The sequence below is a fragment of the Nerophis ophidion genome, linkage group LG06 (genome assembly GCF_033978795.1).
Source record: "Nerophis ophidion isolate RoL-2023_Sa linkage group LG06, RoL_Noph_v1.0, whole genome shotgun sequence".
In the NCBI taxonomy this organism is placed as follows: Eukaryota; Metazoa; Chordata; class Actinopteri; order Syngnathiformes; family Syngnathidae; genus Nerophis; species Nerophis ophidion.
In genome coordinates this window covers 22,336,071-22,356,581 of record NC_084616.1, presented here as the reverse complement: position 1 = coordinate 22,356,581, position 20,511 = coordinate 22,336,071, and the positions used below count along the sequence as shown (strand labels likewise).

Here is a 20,511-nt window from a genome sequence, read left to right as displayed (position 1 = left end):
AAGGGTGGGGGCGGGTATCTGGTGTATAATATAACCCGGAATAGTTAGGGATGCATGGGATTCTGGGTATTTGTTCTGTTGTGTTTATGTTGTGTTACTATGTGGATGTTCTCCTGAAATGTGTTTGTCATTCTTCTTCGGTGTGGGTTCACAGTGTGGCGCATATTAGTAAGAGTGTTAAAGTTGTTTATATCACAATCCTCAGTGTAACCTGTATGGCTGTATGCATTGCAGTCACTTGAGCGTGGTAATGGCAGCCGGCCGGCACTCAGTTAACATGGTATGAAGGCGCACGCGATGGCATTATCCAGAGAGCTTTAATGTTATTGTCATCATAGCATGCCATCCCGGCACCCTCTACATTGTTGTCCGGATGAAAATCTGAGAATATTATCGTCGGGAGATTTCAGGGAGAGGCATTGAAATCCGGAAACCTCCCAGAAAAATGGGGGGGTCGACAAGTATGCAGCTGAGCCACATCAGAGTGATCAAAGAGCCGCATGCGGTTCCGGAGCCGCGGGTTACCGACCCGACTTAGGAGAATATTGGTATTTTAGAGGTCGCATGAGATGAGAATATCCAAATAACACATAGAAGCGCATTCCACGTCTCAACAGACCGTGGCATAGTGCAACTTAGAAAGAACAGAATGGTCAGGTGAAATAAATAAATAATTTTGTCGTATTTTGTGGCTTTGCAGTTAGTATCCAATTCACTTTATTTATAAAGCACATTTCAAATTAACAATAAACATTTCACAAGATACATTTAAAAGCAGGATGAAACTAACAACAGTCAAGTGTAAAAAATACATTTAAAGGTTCCCTAACATGCAAAACCAACTTTACTTACCTGTTGCTACCTGCTTATGTGTATTTGAGATCTGCGCAAGTCCCAAAAATTGAAAATCAAACCGTGGAGGCATTGTGGAGTTATTTATGAAACAATCTCGCCTTTCCTCACACTTCCTCAAAAAAATGCTCTGTTGTTGGTCGCTTTAAGCCATGGGTGTCAAACTCTGGCCCGCGGGCCAAATTTGGCCCGCCGTGTAATTTCATTTGGCCCTTGAGGCAATATCCAATTAACATTAGAGCTGGCCCGTAGCTTTTAACGGCACATTCACCGCTAATACTCATACTCGACAACCCTCCCGATTTTCCCGGGAGACACCCGAAGTTCAGTGCCCCGCCCGAATTTCTCCCGATTTCCACCCGGACAACAATGTTGGGAGTGGGCCCTAAAAACACTGCCTTTGGCGTTCTCTACAATCTGTCGCCACGTCCGCTTTTACTCCATACAAACAGCGTGCTGGCCCAGTCACTTAATATATGCAACTTATACACACAAACAAGTGAATGCAATGCATACTTGGTCAACAGCCATACAGGTCACACTGAGGGTGGCTATATAAACAAATTTAACACTGTTACAAATATGCGCCACACTGTGAACCCACACCAAACAAGAATGACAAACAATTTGGGAGAACATCCGCACCGTAACACAACAGAACAAATACCCAGAACCACTTGCGGCACTAACTCTTCCGGGACGCTACTATATACACCCCCGTTACCACCAAACCCCGCCGCCGAAAAGAGGCATTCAATTTTTATTTTATTTTCATTTGATATGCCATTGATATTTTTTAATTATTATTATTTGAAACTTGAATTTGCATGTCACTATAAAGTTATATAAGCCTTGCTTGTTCAATATTCAATGCAAAACTTGTTTGGGTCAAAGTTTGAACAAAGGTTCATTTGTTCAACCTTGGCCCACGGCTTTTTTCGGTTTTAAAACTTTGGCCCACTCTGTATTTGAGTTCGACACCCCTGCTTTAAGCAGCACAAGACACTACAGAAACTTTCAGCCTCATCAGAAGTAACAAAAGTGCCTTACTTTTAACTTTTATGATCTGTGGCAATGTGCCTCTAATTGCAAAAGAAGTCGCTTTGAGTGTGTGCCAAGATTAGTCTTGCTTCACCCACAGAATTTCACAAAAAGATGGATTTTCCGAGAAAACTACTTTTATAACGTCAGTGTCCGTGACTACTATTTATGGCAATGGAGGAGAAAAAAGAAACAGTAAGTAATAACAGTGGGTTAGAAATGTGTGAATGATACATTAGCAATTTTAGCCTGAGTTGTTTTGTAGCCAGCTTAGATTTCTACTATAAGTCAACAGCGTCACCATCCTCCAGCAAAATAAAAATTATTTTTCAAATGTATACCAATTTGTCAGAATACGTCCTCAGCCTTTTCCTATTCAAGTGAGAGGCATGTATATGATCTACAATAAAGTGTGACGAGCAAGGAAAACAGGAAGCAGCTGATCAGTCGATCATGCAAACATTAGCACTGAAGCTTGTGATCATGGCGCTGCTATAAATAGTTTGTCTAGCGCTTCGAGACTTAGACTTCCTTTTATTGTCATTCAAATTTGAACTTTACAGGACAGATAAGAACGGAATTGCGTTGCATTAGCTCATTGTAGTGCAGGATAAAAGAGCATAATAATAATCATAATTGTAATAACAATATCACTAATACTTGGTTAATATTCAAGTCACCAAATATGGAAGGACTATTGTTGGCGCTTTTTGAATTGTTTTTTATAGGGTTTTATGGGCGGAATAGAAGACTTCTCATTGACTTCGCTGTAAGTAGACATTTATTTACATTTATTTACGAGTTAGAATGCATTTAAAAATAAAATACATCTGTCTTTCATAATGATTGAGAACGATTGGCAAAAGTAAGACAAAAGTGCAGTTTCCCTTTAAGCTGGCTGTTGATGTGTTTGGATAAAAAAGAGATTGCTGAGCTATTCTCTGCTTGTTTGATACATATACAGCAGGGGTCTCAAACACACGTTATTTTGCGGCCCGCACCTCAATATGAAAATGGAACATTGGTGCGGCCCGCAAGTTTTATGTGAATGGCGCTTTACAGCGTCATCCTTGTATAACCTCGATTTTTCTGGGAGAGACCCAATTTCCAGTGCCCCTCCAGGGGTAGAAATCTCCCGAACAACAATATCAAGGGGGCACCGTGGAGGCACTGCCTTTAGAGTCCTCTACAACCTGTACTAACAGTGTACCAGCCACATGTTGTATTTGGCTTCTGTGCATGCTGTAAGCGACTGCAAGACATAGTTGATCAACAGCCACACAGGTCACACTGAGGGTGGCCGTATAAACAACTTTAACACTGTTACAAATATGTGCCACACTGTGAACCCACACCAAACAAGAATGGCAAACACATTTTGGGAGAACATCTGCACCGTAACACAACATAAACACAACAGAACAAATACCCAGAATCCCATGCAGCCCTAACTCTTCCGGGCTACAATATACACCTCCCAACCCCCCACCCCCCCAAGTACGCCCCCTATTGTAGCCCGGAAGAGTTAGGGCTGCATTGGATTATGGGTATTTGTTCTGTGTGTTTATGTTGTGTTACAGTGCCGATATTTTCCCAAAATGTGTTTGTCAATCTTGTTTGGTGTGGGTTCACAGTGTGGCGCATATTTGTAACAGTGATAAAGTTGTTTATAGGGCCACCACCCTCAGTGTGACCTGTATGGCTGTTGATCAAGTATGTCTTGCAGTCACTTCCGTGGGTCTGCAGAAGCCTCATACAATATGTGACTGGGCCGGCACACTCTTCGTATGGTGGAAAAGCGAACGAGACTGCAGGTTGTAGGCAGCTGGAATTACTCTTCATCCACAGCTTTCTAGCACAGGACAAATAAGCGGTAGGAAATGGAAGGATGGCTGGCTGATTACTTTGCAGCTGGAATTACTCTTCACCTACAGCTTTCTAGCAAAGGACAAAAGCGCACATTAGCACCACCACTAAAGAGGGTTTTTATTGTTGTCGTCTGTTTATGCCAAACTTTTTTCCCGCCGTTTTAACAACTACTGTTTATGATGAGTAGGTGTTCTTCTAACGATGTTCCTTTAACATTTTGGGGAAAATCCAGCCTAATGGTGTCATAAAAGAATCTCTTGGGTTAATAGTGTGTGAACAAAATTAGCAACGTAAATGCAGAGCCACAAACTTTAAAGTGTCATTACATTTAGAGCTCCTATTTGTGGTCAGCTTGCAATTGTCAGATCAGGGAAAGAATTCTGGATCAGGATAAAACTTGTCCTGTAAAGGTTTCATTTCACAAAAGTGTGTACAACATTTGACAAATATTAATATCAGGGCATTCAATCAATCGCAACTGGACTGTTTGGTTTGTCTTAGAAGATGTTTTGCTTCTTAGGCTTCATCACTTCATGATCATAGACTTAGATTGGTCAGATCTAGCCTTTAAACTTAGATTAGTCAGATCTTGTCTTAGACTTAGATTGGTCAGATCTTGTCTCAGACTTAGATTGGTCAGATCTGGTCTTAGACTTAGATTGGTCAGATACAGTCTAGCTGCTGGTACCAATATCTCAGTAGGCTTCAACAGTTCAAGTTACTGGCTTAGTCAGCCAATGGTGTCCGAGTTAAAGGAAACAGAAGGTTGTCTTCTTCTAATGCAGTGGTCCCCAACCACCGATTGGTACCGGGCCGCGCAGGAAATAAAAAAAAACAAAAATAAATGTTTTTTTGTTTTTTTTAATTATTAAATCAACATAAAAAACACAATATATACATTATATAGCAATATAGATCAATACAGTCTACAGTAGTGGTCCCCAACCACCCCGGTACCAGTCCACGGCCCGATTGGTACCGGGCCGTACAAGAAAAAAAAAAAATATATATATATTTTTTTTTTTTTTTAATTATTAAATCAACATAAAAAACACAATATATACATTATATATCAATATAGATCAATACAGTCTGCAGGGATACAGTCCGTAAGCACACATTGTATTTTGTAAAAAAACACCCCCCCCTCGGGTCCGTGGGACAAATTTTCAAGCGTTGACCAGTCCGCAGCTACAAAAAGGTTGGGGACCACTGGTCTACAGGGATAAAGTCCGTAAGTACCCATAATTTTATTTCTTCATGAAATAAAATCCTCATCATTTCATTCTTCTAGCGCCAAATAAGGTCTTTGAGTTGCATGTTGACTTGTTTGTGATTACTTTCTGCACAGCTACACGTTCAGGAAAATACGTTTACTATTAGTTTTATTTACAGGTCAAATAAGGTGACTTTTTTCATCAAGCAGATGGCGCTGTTATGAAGCACCAACACAGTATCAGTGCAGTGTCAACGCAGGCACACACTAACAGAGGCGTATTTTACCCATCACTCCTATTTATATGTGACAGAATAGTAAAACGCATCCCATGTGCATGAGGGACCCCAACTCACCTCTCCTTTCTCGTTCCTGATTCGTCGGTTGAAGTCTTTGCCCTCGAGACAGATAAAGTCATCCCCAGGGTGGATGATTCCACATTTGGCAGCAATGGCCCTGGCTGTGTTGATGTTATCGCCAGTCACCATCCGCACAGTAATGCCCGCACGCTGACACTTCCGGATGGCGTCCGGTACCTTGGGGGGGGAAAAATAGGGTTATCTCTTCAAAATGTGTTTGATTCATCTACTGCATGATGGAGCAGCCAGGCTGACAGTCTCCTACCTCAGGTCGTACTGGATCTTCAATCCCGACCACAGTGATGCAGGTCAACTCCGTCACAATCTCGGTCTCGTTTTCCCAGTCGGGCTCTGGATTGGTGGGCAGGTCACGGTAAGCGATGCAGATGGTCCTCAGTCCCTCACACGCCATCGGCTCAATCACCTGGGAATCATCATGACAGCATCAGCCAGGAATAAATCCACTAAACAACTAAACCTCCTTTGCTTAATTATGCTCTCATGATTCGTCATTCAGGGTGTCCCGATATAACTATTTCACTTCCGATAATGGAGCCTTGAGTATTGGTTGGAACCATAGTAAGTGAAATTAATCAAACAGAGAACAGTGGTAGGTGTGAAAAACATGAACCTATTTACATTAACCGTCTGGAATGGACCTATGGTGCCAATAAGTTGCAGGGGCTTGGTAATTAGTTTTGGTGACACCTAGTGGCAACAATAATTTATGAAGTTAAGTTAAATGATTTGTTCCTGGACACTTTCTAACAGACGTTCTACTTTGTGTAAGTAATATACAACTATAATTATCTAACACTTGTTTATTGTGGAAGTCTCTGTTCCGGGTTCCCGTTGTGAGCACAGGAAAGCACCACACCCTTGCGGAGTCGTTACAATATGTTGTAATGTTTCAACAATCAATGTGCAAAGTCTCTTTGGCTTTTCAGTTCATGACCCTCGTCATGCAAAGTTCTCGTGGCTTTTCAGCTCTCTGTCTGGCAGGTTCACTCTCCTTCTTCAGCCAGCCCTCTCTCATGGTTTCCAACGCTGCTGATAAAGGACACAGGTGATTAGATAACTCGTTCCAGCTGAGGTATCTACTCACCTGTCTGCTGCTTCATGGCCGGCCCCTGCACACACCCCACCCGCAGGGAAAGCGTGGACCACGCCCCTCTCCACATGCCTTCACTGCCCAATTCAGGCCGGGCAGTCATCCGGCCACGCCACCCCCACCCCCGTAGAGGGGCAAGAGAGAGAAAGTCGGCTACGGCCGGAAGTTGTAGGGTTGCAGGGCAAGGCACTACCGGGCGATCCGTGCGTTGGCGTCCTTCTTGCGGTGGAGCCACTGGAGCGGTTTGTGGTCCTAATAGAGACTGAAGGCGCGCCCCAACAGGTAATAGCGGAGGGCCCCGACCGCTCACCGGATGGCAAAGCATTCCCTCTCCACCGTGCTGTAACCTGCCTCCCGGTCCGAGAGTTTACGGCTGAGATATAGTACAGGGTGGTCGACACCCTCCACCCGCTGGGACAGCACCGCCCCCAATCCCTGGCCTGACGCGTCCGCCTGCAGACAAAAAGGGATGTCAAAATTAGGCATGTGGAGCACCGGCTCCTCGCAGAGTGCTGTTTTTACCTTCTCAAATCCCACTGGACCAGTTCTGGTCAGTCAATGGGCCGGTCAAATCCGCAAACCGAGGAATGAACCGGCGGTAATATCCCTACAGCCCCAAAAACTGCCTCGCCTCTTTTTTGTCTTGGGGGGTGAATAGGCTGCGATAGCCGCTGTTTTGTATACCTGTGGCCGCACCTTCCCTCCTCCCAAGTGGTACCCCAGATACTGTACCTCCCTCCGGCCAACCGCGCACTTCGCCGGAGTTTGGAGGGAGCCCCGCCCGCCTCAGGGACTCGAGCACCGCCCTCACCCGCCGCATGTGTTGTTCCCAGCCGCTACTCTGGATGATGACATCATCCAGGTAAGCAGCCGCGTATGCAGCGTGGGGCCGCAGTACGCAGTCCATGAGACGCCGTAACGTGCCGGGCGCACTGAACAAGCCGAACGAAAGTGTCACAAATTGGTACAAACCGTCCGGAGTGGAGAAGGTCGTATTTTCTCTGGACTCTGGTGACAAGGGAATCTGCCAGTAGCCCTTGGTTAAATCCAGTGTCGTAAAAAAATTAGCAGTGCCCAGCCGATCCAGGAGCTCGTCGATCCGGGGGATTGGGTATGCGTCAAAATGTGATTGTTCATTCACCCTGCAGTAATTTACACAGAACCGCACGGTCCCATCCTTCTTCCCCACCAGAACAATGGGACTGCACCATGCGCTGTGAGATTCTTCTATCACCCCCATCTCAAGCATGGCTTTTAATTCCTCCCGCACTACTTTGCGCTTGTGTTCAGGAAACCGATATGGCCGAGACCGCACCGTAACCCCCGGGCTAGTCTCAATATGGTGTCGGATGAGATTCGTGGGGCCAGGTCGCGATGAGAACAGGTCAGAATAACGCCGCTGTAACTCAGCTACCTCCGCTCGCTGTGCCAATGTGAGCTGGTCATCACAGGAAAGCTGAGGGGGTGGGCCAGAGCACGAGACCGCTTGCCCCAACTCCTCCTCCTCCTTCACTACTGTTGCCATGGAAACAGGCTCCGCCTCTCTCCATGCCTTCAGTAGGTTAATATGATACATCTGTGTGTCCCCACGTCGGTCCGAGCGCCAAACCTCATAGTCGACATCACCCACTTGCCGTGTGACCTCAAAGGGTCCTTGCCATTTTGCAAATAATTTAGAGCTTGAGGTTGGAAGTAATACAAGCACTTTTTCTCCCGGTGTGAATTTACGTAGTTGGCTCCCCCTGTTATACGTGCGCCGCTGACGCTCTTGGGCACGGAGCAAATTCTCACGTGACCAGTGCCCCACCTGGTGGAGTTTTGCTCACATGTCCATGACATATTGTATTTAATTTTTGCTGGAGCTTGGACCCTCTTCCCAGCTTTCTTTAATGACGTCCAGCACTCCGCGAGGCCTCCGGCCGTACAATAACTCAAACGGTGCAAAACAAACTGAGGCCTGGGGTACCTCCCGCATTGCAAACATTAGGGGGTCCAACCATTTATCCCAATTCTGCTTGTCCTCATGTATAAACTTACGGATCATTGTTTTCAGCGTTTTATTCAATCTCTCCACCAGCCCGTTTGTTTGTGGATGGTACACGCTGGTGCGGATCGCTTTGATTCCCAACAACCCGTATAGTTCTTTTATGGTGCGCGACATAAAGGACGTGCCCTGGTCAGTCAGAATCTCTTTCGGGATTCCAACTCGGGAGATGACCTGAAACACGCTTGCGCCACACTCTTTGCAGAGATAGAGCGCAGGGGCACTGCTTCGGGATACCGCGTTGCGTAATCCACCAGGAATAACACATAGCGGTATCCCCGTGTGCTCGGGTGAAATGGTCCGATGAGATCCATCCCAATTCTCTCGAACGGTACCTCCATGAGCGGCAACGGGCGTAAAGGCGCCCTTGGGGTGGCTGCTGGATTCACCAGCTGGGAGTCCGGGCAAGCAGCGCACCAACGGCACACGTCTGCCTGGAGGCCTGGCCAATACAAACGGACCATGACCCGATTAAGTGTCTTATCATACCCTACATGTCCAGACATTGGGTTAACATGCGCCGCCTGGAAAACCATTTCCCGGTGGCGTTTTGGCATCAACAACTGGGTGTGTTCCTCCCCGGTTTGCATGTCACAGCCCACTCGGTATAATCTATCCCTAATAGTTTAAAAATGGGTGAATACCCCCCCTCCCCCGGGCGCACCGGCTGACCGTCAATATAATCCACCTGGTCCCAGGCCTCGTGCAAGGTTTCATCACGGGACTATTCGAGGGGAAAGTCCTCCGTAGGTGGCCACCGATGGGCCGGGGGAGCCTCCCGCCAAGCCCCCACCGGTTCCCGGTCGGCAGTCCCGGATGGAGCCGCGTCGCCGCGGATACTCCCTTCGCCTACTGTCCTGTGAACGCACCCCCACACATTGTGTCACCAAATGATTGAATCCCGGTCAATTCGTCCCTAAAATTACGGGGTGCGTAAGTTGCGCGCTTACGGCAACCTTAACCTTATGCTTTCGTTTATCATATGCAATTTCCACTGGCGCAATAGGGTATTCGTGCACATCCCCATGAATACACCTAATTTTCACCCGTTTTGCCTGCCTCAAAACCCCGCGTAGAACCAGGTTTTGGTGGATCATGGACTGTTTGCAGCTCAGATCCACCATCGCCCGGTATGTACCCCCTTGTACCTTTACCGGGACACAGTACGTCTCTCCCAGATTGGGGGCGGGTGACGGAGGTCCGACAACCCGCATCACCTGCCCCACCTCCATCATGGAGAACTCCCGGCGCACGTGTCCGGGTTGTCCGCACCTCCAGCACACCGGCCCTGGCAGTTGAGGTGCCCTGTGTGAGGGAAGCCCCCTCTCCGCAGCGCCGGCACCCTGCAATGTACACTAAACATGGTGGTTAGATCCCCGTGTCCCCTCCCCCCCTTGTGGTGTGTGTGTGTGTGTGTGTATTTTTTTGTGTGCCCGTATGGGGAACCTGTTCGTTGAGTCCGGGTGACTTTGTCCTTTCCACCCCCTCCACGACGACGGGGATCTGAGGTGAGTCCCGCGGCCGTCTTTGGCGTTGCCTCTCGCTGCACAGCCAGGTGTTCCTCCGCCAGTCTTACTGCTGCTTTGACGTCCGGGGGGGCTGTGATACCGAACCCATGCGGAGGTCCTGGTCGGGATGGCGTCGATGAACTGCTCCAATATGATTTTCTCCAGCGTCTTTGGATACTGCCCGTTGGGCTGGAGCCACCGGGTCGCCGCGTCCCTCAGCTGGTGTGCGAAGATGAATGGCCGGCCTTCTGGTTCCAATTTCATCGCGCGGAACCTCCGGCGGTAGTCCTCGGGGCTGCTGCCGATTCGGTCCAGTACGGCGTGGCGTAGGCTGGCGTACTGCATGCGGGCGGTCGCCGGGAGACTCAGCACCCCCCGCTGCGCCTCCCCCACCAGGACCGGCCGCAGCTTTGCGACCCATTCCTCCTCCGGCCACCTGCCCGGCGTTGCTGTCGCCTCAAAGACCTCAGGGAATGTCTGGGGGTCCTCCCCTTCCACCATGCGCTTCATGGTGGACACCCCTCTTGCTGCCTCTGCTTTGTCCATCAGTGCCTTCGGTAGTTGTGACTGCTGCTGGCTCGCTGCTGACACTTTGGCCAGCCCTAGCCCCAGTGCCACCAGAGGGGTTGGTGCCGACATCTTTCTGTGTTTTTTTTTTCATTACCTTTTTGTTGGGCGCCACTGTGTAAGTCTCTGTTCCGGGTTCCCGTTGTGAGCATGGGAAAGCACCAAACCCTTGCGCAGCCGTTACAATATGTTTTAATGTTTCAACAATCAATGTGCAAAGTCTCTTTGGCTTTTCAGCTCATGACCCTTGTCATGCAAAGATCTCATGGCTTTTCAGCTCTCTCTCTGGCAGGTTCACTCTCCTTCTCCAGCCAGCCCCCTCTCATGGTTTCCAACGCTGCTGATAAAGGGAACAGGTGATTAGTTAACTCGTTCCAGCTGAGGTATCTACTTACCTGTCTGCTGCTTCATGGCCGGCCACTGCACACACCCCGCCCACAGGGAACGTGTGGACCACACCCCTCTCCACATTTATATCGACAAATATGATGTTTTACACTGCAATATTGTTTCTATGATTTTTTTCCACTAAGGGCCACACACTGAAAATTTAAAGCACGCGGACACATTTTCAAAACAATACAGTATATATTGTAACCCTTAGGGCTCCCCTCAATTTTGGTGAATTTGTAAAGGAGCCATATAAATAAGTTCATGTCAAGTCATCATTAAATTGCCCTGATGTCAAAAGGCATTAATAAATTATGTTTTTTCCAAATACCTCTATAACTGACAACGGTAGTTCAGCTGTTTTCCAAAATTAGATATACAGCCCCGTAATATTGTTATTGTTTTAAATTTCATGTTCCGCCCTCTACTGTTAGATCAATGACAAAGTCCGTGAGTATATCACATCCAGATTGCCAGTTACGCATCGCCCTCTTCGTCTGGCTACTGCCACTGGTAAAGTTACTAAACATGTCAGTTAGTAAATCTAAAAGGCGTCGTTATGATTCTCAACTTATTCATGACAAAGCCAGGAACAAAATAAGGATTTGTATCGGAGATGCTTTTGAAAAAAGAAGACTTTTGAATGCGAGGGTTAAAATTTGCTCATTTCCTTTTTGATAAGTGAGTCAGGCATTTACCATTTTCTTATTACTTTTAATAAATGGAAATGGACATTTGGTATGTAAACTATATTGTCCCATACAGTCTATGATCTTGTCTTACAAAATTAATATGTTCGTGCAACAAAAGCTTAGAATGCTAGCCCAGTCAATGACACATCGACATACAGGCTAACAGGGGAAATATATGCCCGTTAGCCTGTATGTCGATGTGAATTCTAACTGACAGGGCAAAATATATTTTCGACAAATAAAACATATGTGGGCTTCACGGTGGCAGAGGGGTTAGTGCATCTGCCTCACAATACGAAGTTCCTGCAGTCCTGGGTTCAAATCCAGGCTCGGGATCTTTCTGTGTGGAGTTTGCATGTTCTCCCCGTGAATGCGTGGGTTCCCTCCGGGTACTCCGGCTTCCTCCCACTTCCAAAGACATGCACCTGGGGATAGGTTGATTGGCAACACTAAATTGGCCCTAGTGTGTGAATGTGAGTGTGAATGTTGTCCGTCTATTTGTGTTGGCCCTGCGATGAGGTGGCGACTTGTCCAGGGTGTACCCCGCCTTCCGCCCGATTGGCCCTAGTGTGTGAATGTGAGTGTGAATGTTGTCTGTCTATTTGTGTTGGCCCTGCGATGAGGTGGCGACTTGTCCAGGGTGTACCCCGCCTTCCGCCCGATTGTAGCTGAGATAGGCGCCAGCGCCCCCCGCGACCCCGAAAGGGAATAAGCGGTAGAAAATGGATGGATGGATAAAACATATGTTGGTATGGGTAGTGTCAGTGCCTATTGCGTTCTCAATATGCTGATATGCTGAGGAAATGGGTTCCAACATTAACACGCCTGTCATCATGACAATGTGAAACGTATGGAGACAGCCAAACCACATAATGAAATAATTCCTCATTTGTGTTTGCATATTGTGGACTACATTGTACCAAGTTATATGGCAATCTGAACCGTTTGAAACAGTAGCCTATAGGCATACCTTAGTCAAATGTCTCCTCTTTAGTTTTGGACGTACATTAGGCTGCTAAGCATGCTGTACTTATTTTCACCAGTATAACCATTGCTAGCGTTGGTTGTAGTTTGTTTTAGTTTTTGGTTTCTGATAGTACTGACAATAACCATATGATTGCCATTTGTTGTGATATTGTACGCAGGCGTGACGTACTTCTTCCTGAAAATAGCCTAATTTCTGTGTAAAATGTGTTGGTTAGAGATTTGCTATTGACAAAACGCTTGTCTATTCAGCTATTAAGGTACTGGCATCTCAACGTCTAGTAAGAGGCAGTGGAAGTTTTTAAGTTTCTTGGAGTAGCCCAGTCGATTGAGCTGGATTCGGCTGCGTGTCCGGCAACCTCAGTTAGGGAGAGAGGACTACAGAATTTTGACTGTGATTGCAGTACGATTTCTGGCCATATTCCTACATATGGCTCCTTTATAGGTCCCATCATTCATAAAAGTGTTAATCATTTATAGTCATATGGTAATATATATATTTTTAATTTTAATTTTAATATCTATAGATCAACTTCAGATTCATCCGTTGCCATAAAGTCTTTTTTAATGCTTTATGCCCCCTTTTTTTTTTTGAAAAGAAAACACAAAATAAACAACATTTTCCCTAAACATTTTTTTAAATGAAATATTTGGTTTGAAGTAATTGGAGCCTTACATAGGTATATAAATCATAACGTTGGATTTAATTTATTCTTTAATTTTTTTTTTTTTAACAAAAATCAGACTTTATATATATATATATATATATATATATATATATATATAAATATATATATATATATATATATATATATATATATATATATATACATACACATGCGTGTGTGTATATATGTATGTCATTATACATGAATATATATGTATATATGTACACACATCCATCCATCCATTTTCTACTGCTTATTCCCTTTGGGGTCGCGGGGGGCGCTGGTGCCTATCTCAGCTACAATCGGGCGGAAGGCGGGTTACACCCTGGACAAGTCGGAGGGAACCCATGCATTCACGGGGAGGACAAGCAAACTCCACACAGAAAGATCCCAAGCCCGGGATTGAACCCAGGACTACTCAGGACCTTCGTATTGTGAGGTAGACGCACTAACCCCTCTGCAACCATGAAGCCCATGTGTACACACACACACACACACACACACACACACACACATATATTTATATATATATATGTGTGTGTGTGTGTGTGTATATATGTAAGTATAAATATATATATATATATGTATATATGTACACATATATATACATATATATAAGTATGTATATATACATATATATGTATATACAAACACATATATACATACTGTATATACATGTACTTTTATAGCGCTTTTCTACTTTCAAGGTACTCAAAGCGCTTTGACACTACTTCCACATTTACCCATTCACACACACATTCACACACTGATGGAGGGAGCTGCCATGCAAGGCGCTAACCAGCACCCATCAGGAGCAAGGGTGAAGTGTCTTGCTCAGGACACAACGGACGTGACGAGGTTGGTACTAGGTGGGGATTGAAACAGGGACCCTCGGGTTGCGCGCGGCCACTCTACCACTGCGCCACGCCGTCCCCGTATCTACACACAAATATACATATATCTACACACATATACTGAATATATATATATATACATATACATACATAAACATATATATGTATATAAACACATATATACATATATACACATATACATGTATATGCATGCATATATATTTATATAAACACATATATACATATATGTATATATATACACACACATATATATATATATAAACACATATATATATATATATATATATATATGTATATATATATATATATAAATATATATATACATATATATATATTTACATATACAGTCGTGGTCAAAAGTTTACATACACTTGTAAAGAACATAATGTCATGACTGTCTTGAATTTCTACAACTCTTATTATTTGTGATAGAGTGATTGGAGCACATACTTGTTGGTCACAAAAAGCATTCATGAAGTTAACAATATATATATATATATATATATATATATATATATATATATATATATATATATATATATATATATATATATATATATATGTGTATGTATGATTATGTGTACACATATATATATATATATATATATACTGTATACTCCTTACATATGTATACATATATATGTGAACATCCATCCATCCATCCATTTTTCTGCCGCTTATTCCCTTAGGGTGGCGGGGGTTGTTGGTGCCTATCTCAGCTACATTTGGGCGGAAGGCGGGGTACACCCTGGACAAGTCGCCACCTCATCGCAGGGCCAACACAGATAGACAGACAATTTTCACACTCACATTCACACACTAGGGCCAACCTATTCCCAGGTGCATGTTTTTGGAAGTGGGAGGAAACCAGAGTACCCGGAGGGAACCCACGCGTTCACGGGGAGAACATGCAAACTCCACACAGAAAGATCCCGAGCTCAGATTGAACCCACCACTACTCAGGACCTTCGTATTGTGAGGCAGACGCACTAACCCCTCTGCCACCGTGAAACCATATGTATACATATATATACACATATATATGTATACATATATATACACATATATATATATATATATATATATATATATATATATATATATATATATATATATCTCTACGTACATATATATGTAAATATATTTAAAAAACATACTATATATATATATATATATATATATATATATAAATATATATGTGTGTATGTGTGTGTGAATATACATATTATATTACTATGACGAATATATAATAGATATAATTGGATATTAAAAGTATGTGAAAGTTTGATATCTACGTTGTTTCCTTCCGTGATGACCTTCTTAAAGTATTGTAATCAATCAGAAATGTCAAGCAGCTAAAATGTGCCAAACATGGATAAGTGTGGAGTGATTGTTTACATTTTTCCCATCATGCACTGGAATGGATTTAAATAGGTGTAATTTAAATGTTTGTTTATGGTGTTTTGACGTTTTTCATAATATCCACAAAGTTCAGTGAACAGGTTGTGTTATGTCTGACCAGATGTGTTGACGTGTATGTTAGGTGCATTTTTTTTTGCACCATAACTAGGAAAGGTTGTTTGGATGCTTTGTTGAAGTCTTGACCACTCGTGGGCTATATTGAAGAGGCTGGCAGCCACTTGACACTTAGTTCGAAAACCCCTGCTCTAGATCAACGTCAGATCAATCTGTCGATTATAAGTTTCTATTATTTTTTTGAGCAAAGAAAGTTTTTAATGAAAAAAACTGCCTTTACACGTAGGACTGCTTGTATCTGAGCCTTAAAAGGAAGAGTTTAGAATCCGATATGTGTTTTATCGACACCCCTAAAATCCGCTAACGCTTAACATAATTGTCTTAATGCAATTTGAGGTTGATGTCTGTTGACCTTTTAAGCATTTTGCTGGAATTCTTTCTGACAACGCTGAGGGGAAATGCCCCACCAACCCGTCCTGCTGCAGACAGCAATATGACGAAGAGCCGAGGTGGCACGAAGCTGCCACAATGCAGGCCGAATAAGTGGGCTGGAATACAGTTGTGTAAGGAGGAGAGCTATTTTTCCGGTGGCGTAAGCCGAGGTCGCCGTGAGGCAGATTTAGGTCAGTCAGCCTGTCAGTCAAGGAAGGGCTCGCTCACGCTGCATAAACAAATCTGTTTGTGGAGCAAATAGTTGTGCCTCGCTGACCACTACTTTCCACTGATGTTGCAATTGTGCTGCAACGATAACAAATGGGATAAATGCTGATGGCATACTTGTTCACATCCAGCTTATTGCGCATCACGCTTATCTTTCATGTCAACTGTCAGGATCAAATTTAGTCCTGCCAGGATTTTTGCTTTTTTTTGTCATTTTTGAAGCCGAGAATGCCCCCCAAAATTTTTCAGTAACATCGAATCAACTTGTGATTTTATACATTTAGGATCAATGTTTTAGATGTTCCTTTAACCTTAGCCTCAAAAAGCACAAAATTTCAACCCGAATGTTTAAAACATAAACTGTATTGATGTTTTACTCGTTTTATACCGCAGACCTAAAAGTAGACATCAGGTGGCAGTAAAAGCAAATCCTCAGAGCTCATCTTCAAATTACTGGACTGTTGAAGTGATTTATCATTATTAATAATTAATAGGGCGGTGAATCCTTTGGGCACCGCGCGATTCAATTCAGATTCGATTCTCGATTTAAAATCAATACTTTTTAAGTCCATTGGGTGCCAGTTCTATGATTAACTAAATTCATCCATAAAATAGATAAACAGCTGTGAATAAGTTCTACAAAACCCAAAACCAGTGAAGTTGGCACATTGTGTAATTCATAAATAAAAACAGAATACAATGATTTGCAAAGCCTTCTCAACTTACAGTATATTCAATTGAATAGACTGCAAAGACAAGATATTTAATGTTCAAACTGAGAAACTTAATTTTTTGGCGAATAATCATTAACTTAGAATTTAATAGCAGCAACACATTGCTAAAGAGCTGGCACAGGGGCCTTTTTTTCCACTGTGTTACATGGCCTTTCCTTTTAACAACACTCAGTAAAAGTTTGGGAACTGAGGAGACCAATTTTTGAAGCTTTTCAGGTGGAATTCTTCCCCATTCTTGTTTTATGTACAGCTTAAGTTGTCCAACAGTCCGGGGTCTTCGTTGTGGTATTTTATATATTATATAACTATATATTATATAGTATAATTTTACATATTGCGCCACACATTTCTAATGGGAGACAGGTCTGAACTACAGGCAGGCCAGTCTAGTAACCGCACTCTTTTACTATGAAGCCACACTGTTGTAACAAGTGGCTTGGCATTGTCTTGCTAAAATAAGGAGGGGCGTCCATGTGAACGTTGTTTGGATGGCCACATATGTTGCTCCAAAACCTGTATGTACCTTTCAGCATTAATGGTGCCTTCACAGATCTGTAAGTTATCCATGCCTAGGGCACTAATACTATACACCCCCATACCATCACAGATGCTGGCTTTTGAACTTTGCGCCTATAACAATACGGATGGTCTCTTTTTATCTTTGTTCCGGAGAACACGACGTCCACAGTTTCCAAAAAAATATTTGTAATCTGGACTCGTCAGACCACAGAACACTATTCCACTTTGCATCAGTCCATCTTAGATGAGCTCGGACCCAGCGAAGCCAGCAGCGTTTCTGGGTGTTATTGATAAATGGCTTTCACTATGCTTAGTAGAGTTTTAACTTGCACTTACAAATGTAGCGACGAATTTTAGTTACTGAGACAGTGGTTTTCTGAAGTGTTCCTTAGCCCATGTGGTGATATCCTTTACACACTGATGTCGCCTTTTTTTGCAGTACCGCCTGAGAGGTCGAAGGTCCGTAATATTATCGCTTACGTGCAGTGATTTCTCCAGATTCTCTGAATTTTTTGATGATATTACAGACGGTAAATTGTGATATTCCTAAATTCGTTGCAATAGTTGGTTGAGAAATTATGTTCAAAAACTGTTGGATAACGCGTTTGTTCACAAAGTGATGACCCTCGCCCCATCCTTGTTTGTGAATGACTGAGCATTTCATGGAAGCTGCTTTTATACCCAATCATGGCACCCACCTGTTCCCAATTAGCCTGTTCACCTGTGGGTAGTTCCAAAGTGTTTGATGAGCATTCCTCAACTTTTTCAGTCTTTTTTGCAACTTGTGCCAGCTCTTTTGAAACATGTTGCAGGCATCAAATTCCAAATGAGCTAATATTTGCAAAAAATAACACATTTTTCCATTTCGAACGTTAAGTATCTTGTCTTTGCCGTCTATTCAATTGAATATAGGTTGAAAAGGATTTAAAAATCATTGTAACCTGTTTTTATTTACGATTTACACAACATGCCAACTTTACTGGTTTTGGGTTATGTATATTACTTAAAAGAAAACTGGTTTTGTTTGATAAATTCCTACCCAAACATTTAGTCAAATACATATAAGGCAAGAAGAGAAGTATCAAACACTTCTCTTTTCTGAAGTAAATCTGTACAGCAGATGTGATCATCTGGATCAACAATATGATTTGTCTGAGTGGCTGGACACGACAGATAAAAAAAAAAAAAAAAAAAATGATTTAAGAATTTTTTTTTTACCCGATTTGGAATTGTTACAAATAAAAATCAAGATTTATAAAAAAAAAAAAGTTTATAATAATCATAATTACTAGAGGAGCCCAAAAAAATTGATTCCCATTTGAATCACGATTCTAATTAATCCAGATTCTAAATTGATCCAGATTCTAAATTGATCCATAATTAAAAATAATTGATTTAAAAAAAATATATATATATATGATTATTTTATTATTATTAAAGAGACGTTTTTAGGCCATCATCATGCAACCTGTAAACTTTTTTTGAAAAAGTTTCAATAGAATTATCATACCAAATAATACACAGCGTGAGAGTCGGTTTGAATCGAAAATTGTGTTCAATCGAGGACTTGTTTTTTAATCAAATTGTCACCGCTGTAATCGCAATCGGACCGAATCGTTATTTGCCAAAAGATTTACACCCTTAATAATTACAGTAAGAAAGACGACTAAGACGTCCTTCTTGTCTGCTGTCTGCTCTGTTGTAAACCTGCAAGTTGCAGTTTTACGGGGCTGAGTGTAACCAGTGGTGTGCCGTCAGGGCCAGCAAGGCCTTCTCTGCTGGCTTAACATAACCAGAAATCATGATCATAATTAAAGATAAAAGTAATTTTTATTTTACTTTCCCTAAATAGCTAAGAGTATTCATATTTTCTTCATGTCATATCATGCTCCTTCCAGCGCTGTTGTTTATAGTTTATAGAGTTTTTATCAAATCAGAATTGAGCTTGCTTATGTTGCCATGCTGTACCAAATCTGCCAGGGCCTTCAGAGTCAGCAATGCAGGGGGTCCGTGCACGGACACACACATTTGACAGACAGTTGCGATAGCCAATCAGATCACGAGTTGTTGTGAGTAAAGTCTTCTAGGTGGCTTAAGGCAGCTATACATTGTGATGTTATGAGCTACGTAACATACCGTGGGGCAAAAAAGTATTTAGTCAGCCACAGATTTTGCAAGTTCTCCCACTTAAAATGATGACAGAGGTCTGTAATTTTCATCATAGGTACACTTCAACTGTGACAGACAGAATGTGAAAAAAATCCAGAAATTCATATTGTAAGAATTTTAAAGAATTTATTTGTAAATTATGGTGGAAAATAAGTATTTGGTCAACCATTCAAAGTTCTCACTGATGGAAGGAGGTTTTTGCTCAAAATCTAACGATGCATGGCCCCATTCATTCTTTCCTTAACACGGATCAATCATCCTGTCCCCTTAGCAGAAAAACAGCCCCAACGCATGATGTTTCCACCCCCATGCTTCACAGTAGGTATGGTTTTCTTGGGATGCAACTCAGTATTCTTCTTCTTCCAAACACGACGAGTTGAGTTTATACCCAAAAGTTCTATTTTGGTTTCATCTGACCACATGGCATTCTCCCAATCCTCTGCTGTATCATCCATGTATCCATTTTGGTATAAACTCAACTCGTGGTGTTTGGAGGAATAAGAATACTAAGTTGCATCCCAAGAACACCATACCTACTGTGAAGCATGGGGGTGGAAACATTATGCTTTGGGGCTGTTTTTCGGGACAGGACGATTGATCCGTGTTAAGGAAAGAAGGAATTGGGCTATGTATCGTGAGATTTTGAGCCAAAACCTCCTTCCATCAGGGAGAGTTTTGAATGGTTGACCAAATACTTATTTTCCACCATAATTTACAAACATCCATCCATCCATTTTCTACCGCTTATTCCCTTTCGGGGTCGCGGGGGGCGCTGGC

At 43.0% G+C, this 20,511-nt stretch overlaps 1 protein-coding gene across 4 annotated transcripts in view; it reads right to left on the bottom strand.

Annotated features, from left to right (window-relative positions):
• Nucleotides 1-20,511, bottom strand: part of atp2b3b (ATPase plasma membrane Ca2+ transporting 3b) — a 184,826-nt gene that overhangs the window by 51,285 nt on the left and 113,030 nt on the right. For all 4 annotated transcript variants that reach the window (XM_061903092.1, XM_061903089.1, XM_061903090.1 and 1 more), the window contains 2 exons: nucleotides 5,603-5,761; nucleotides 5,335-5,514 (listed from right to left, as the gene is read on the bottom strand). In XM_061903092.1, the coding sequence (XP_061759076.1) occupies nucleotides 5,335-5,514; nucleotides 5,603-5,761 (339 nt within the window). The remainder of the gene's footprint in view (nucleotides 1-5,334; nucleotides 5,515-5,602; nucleotides 5,762-20,511) is intronic.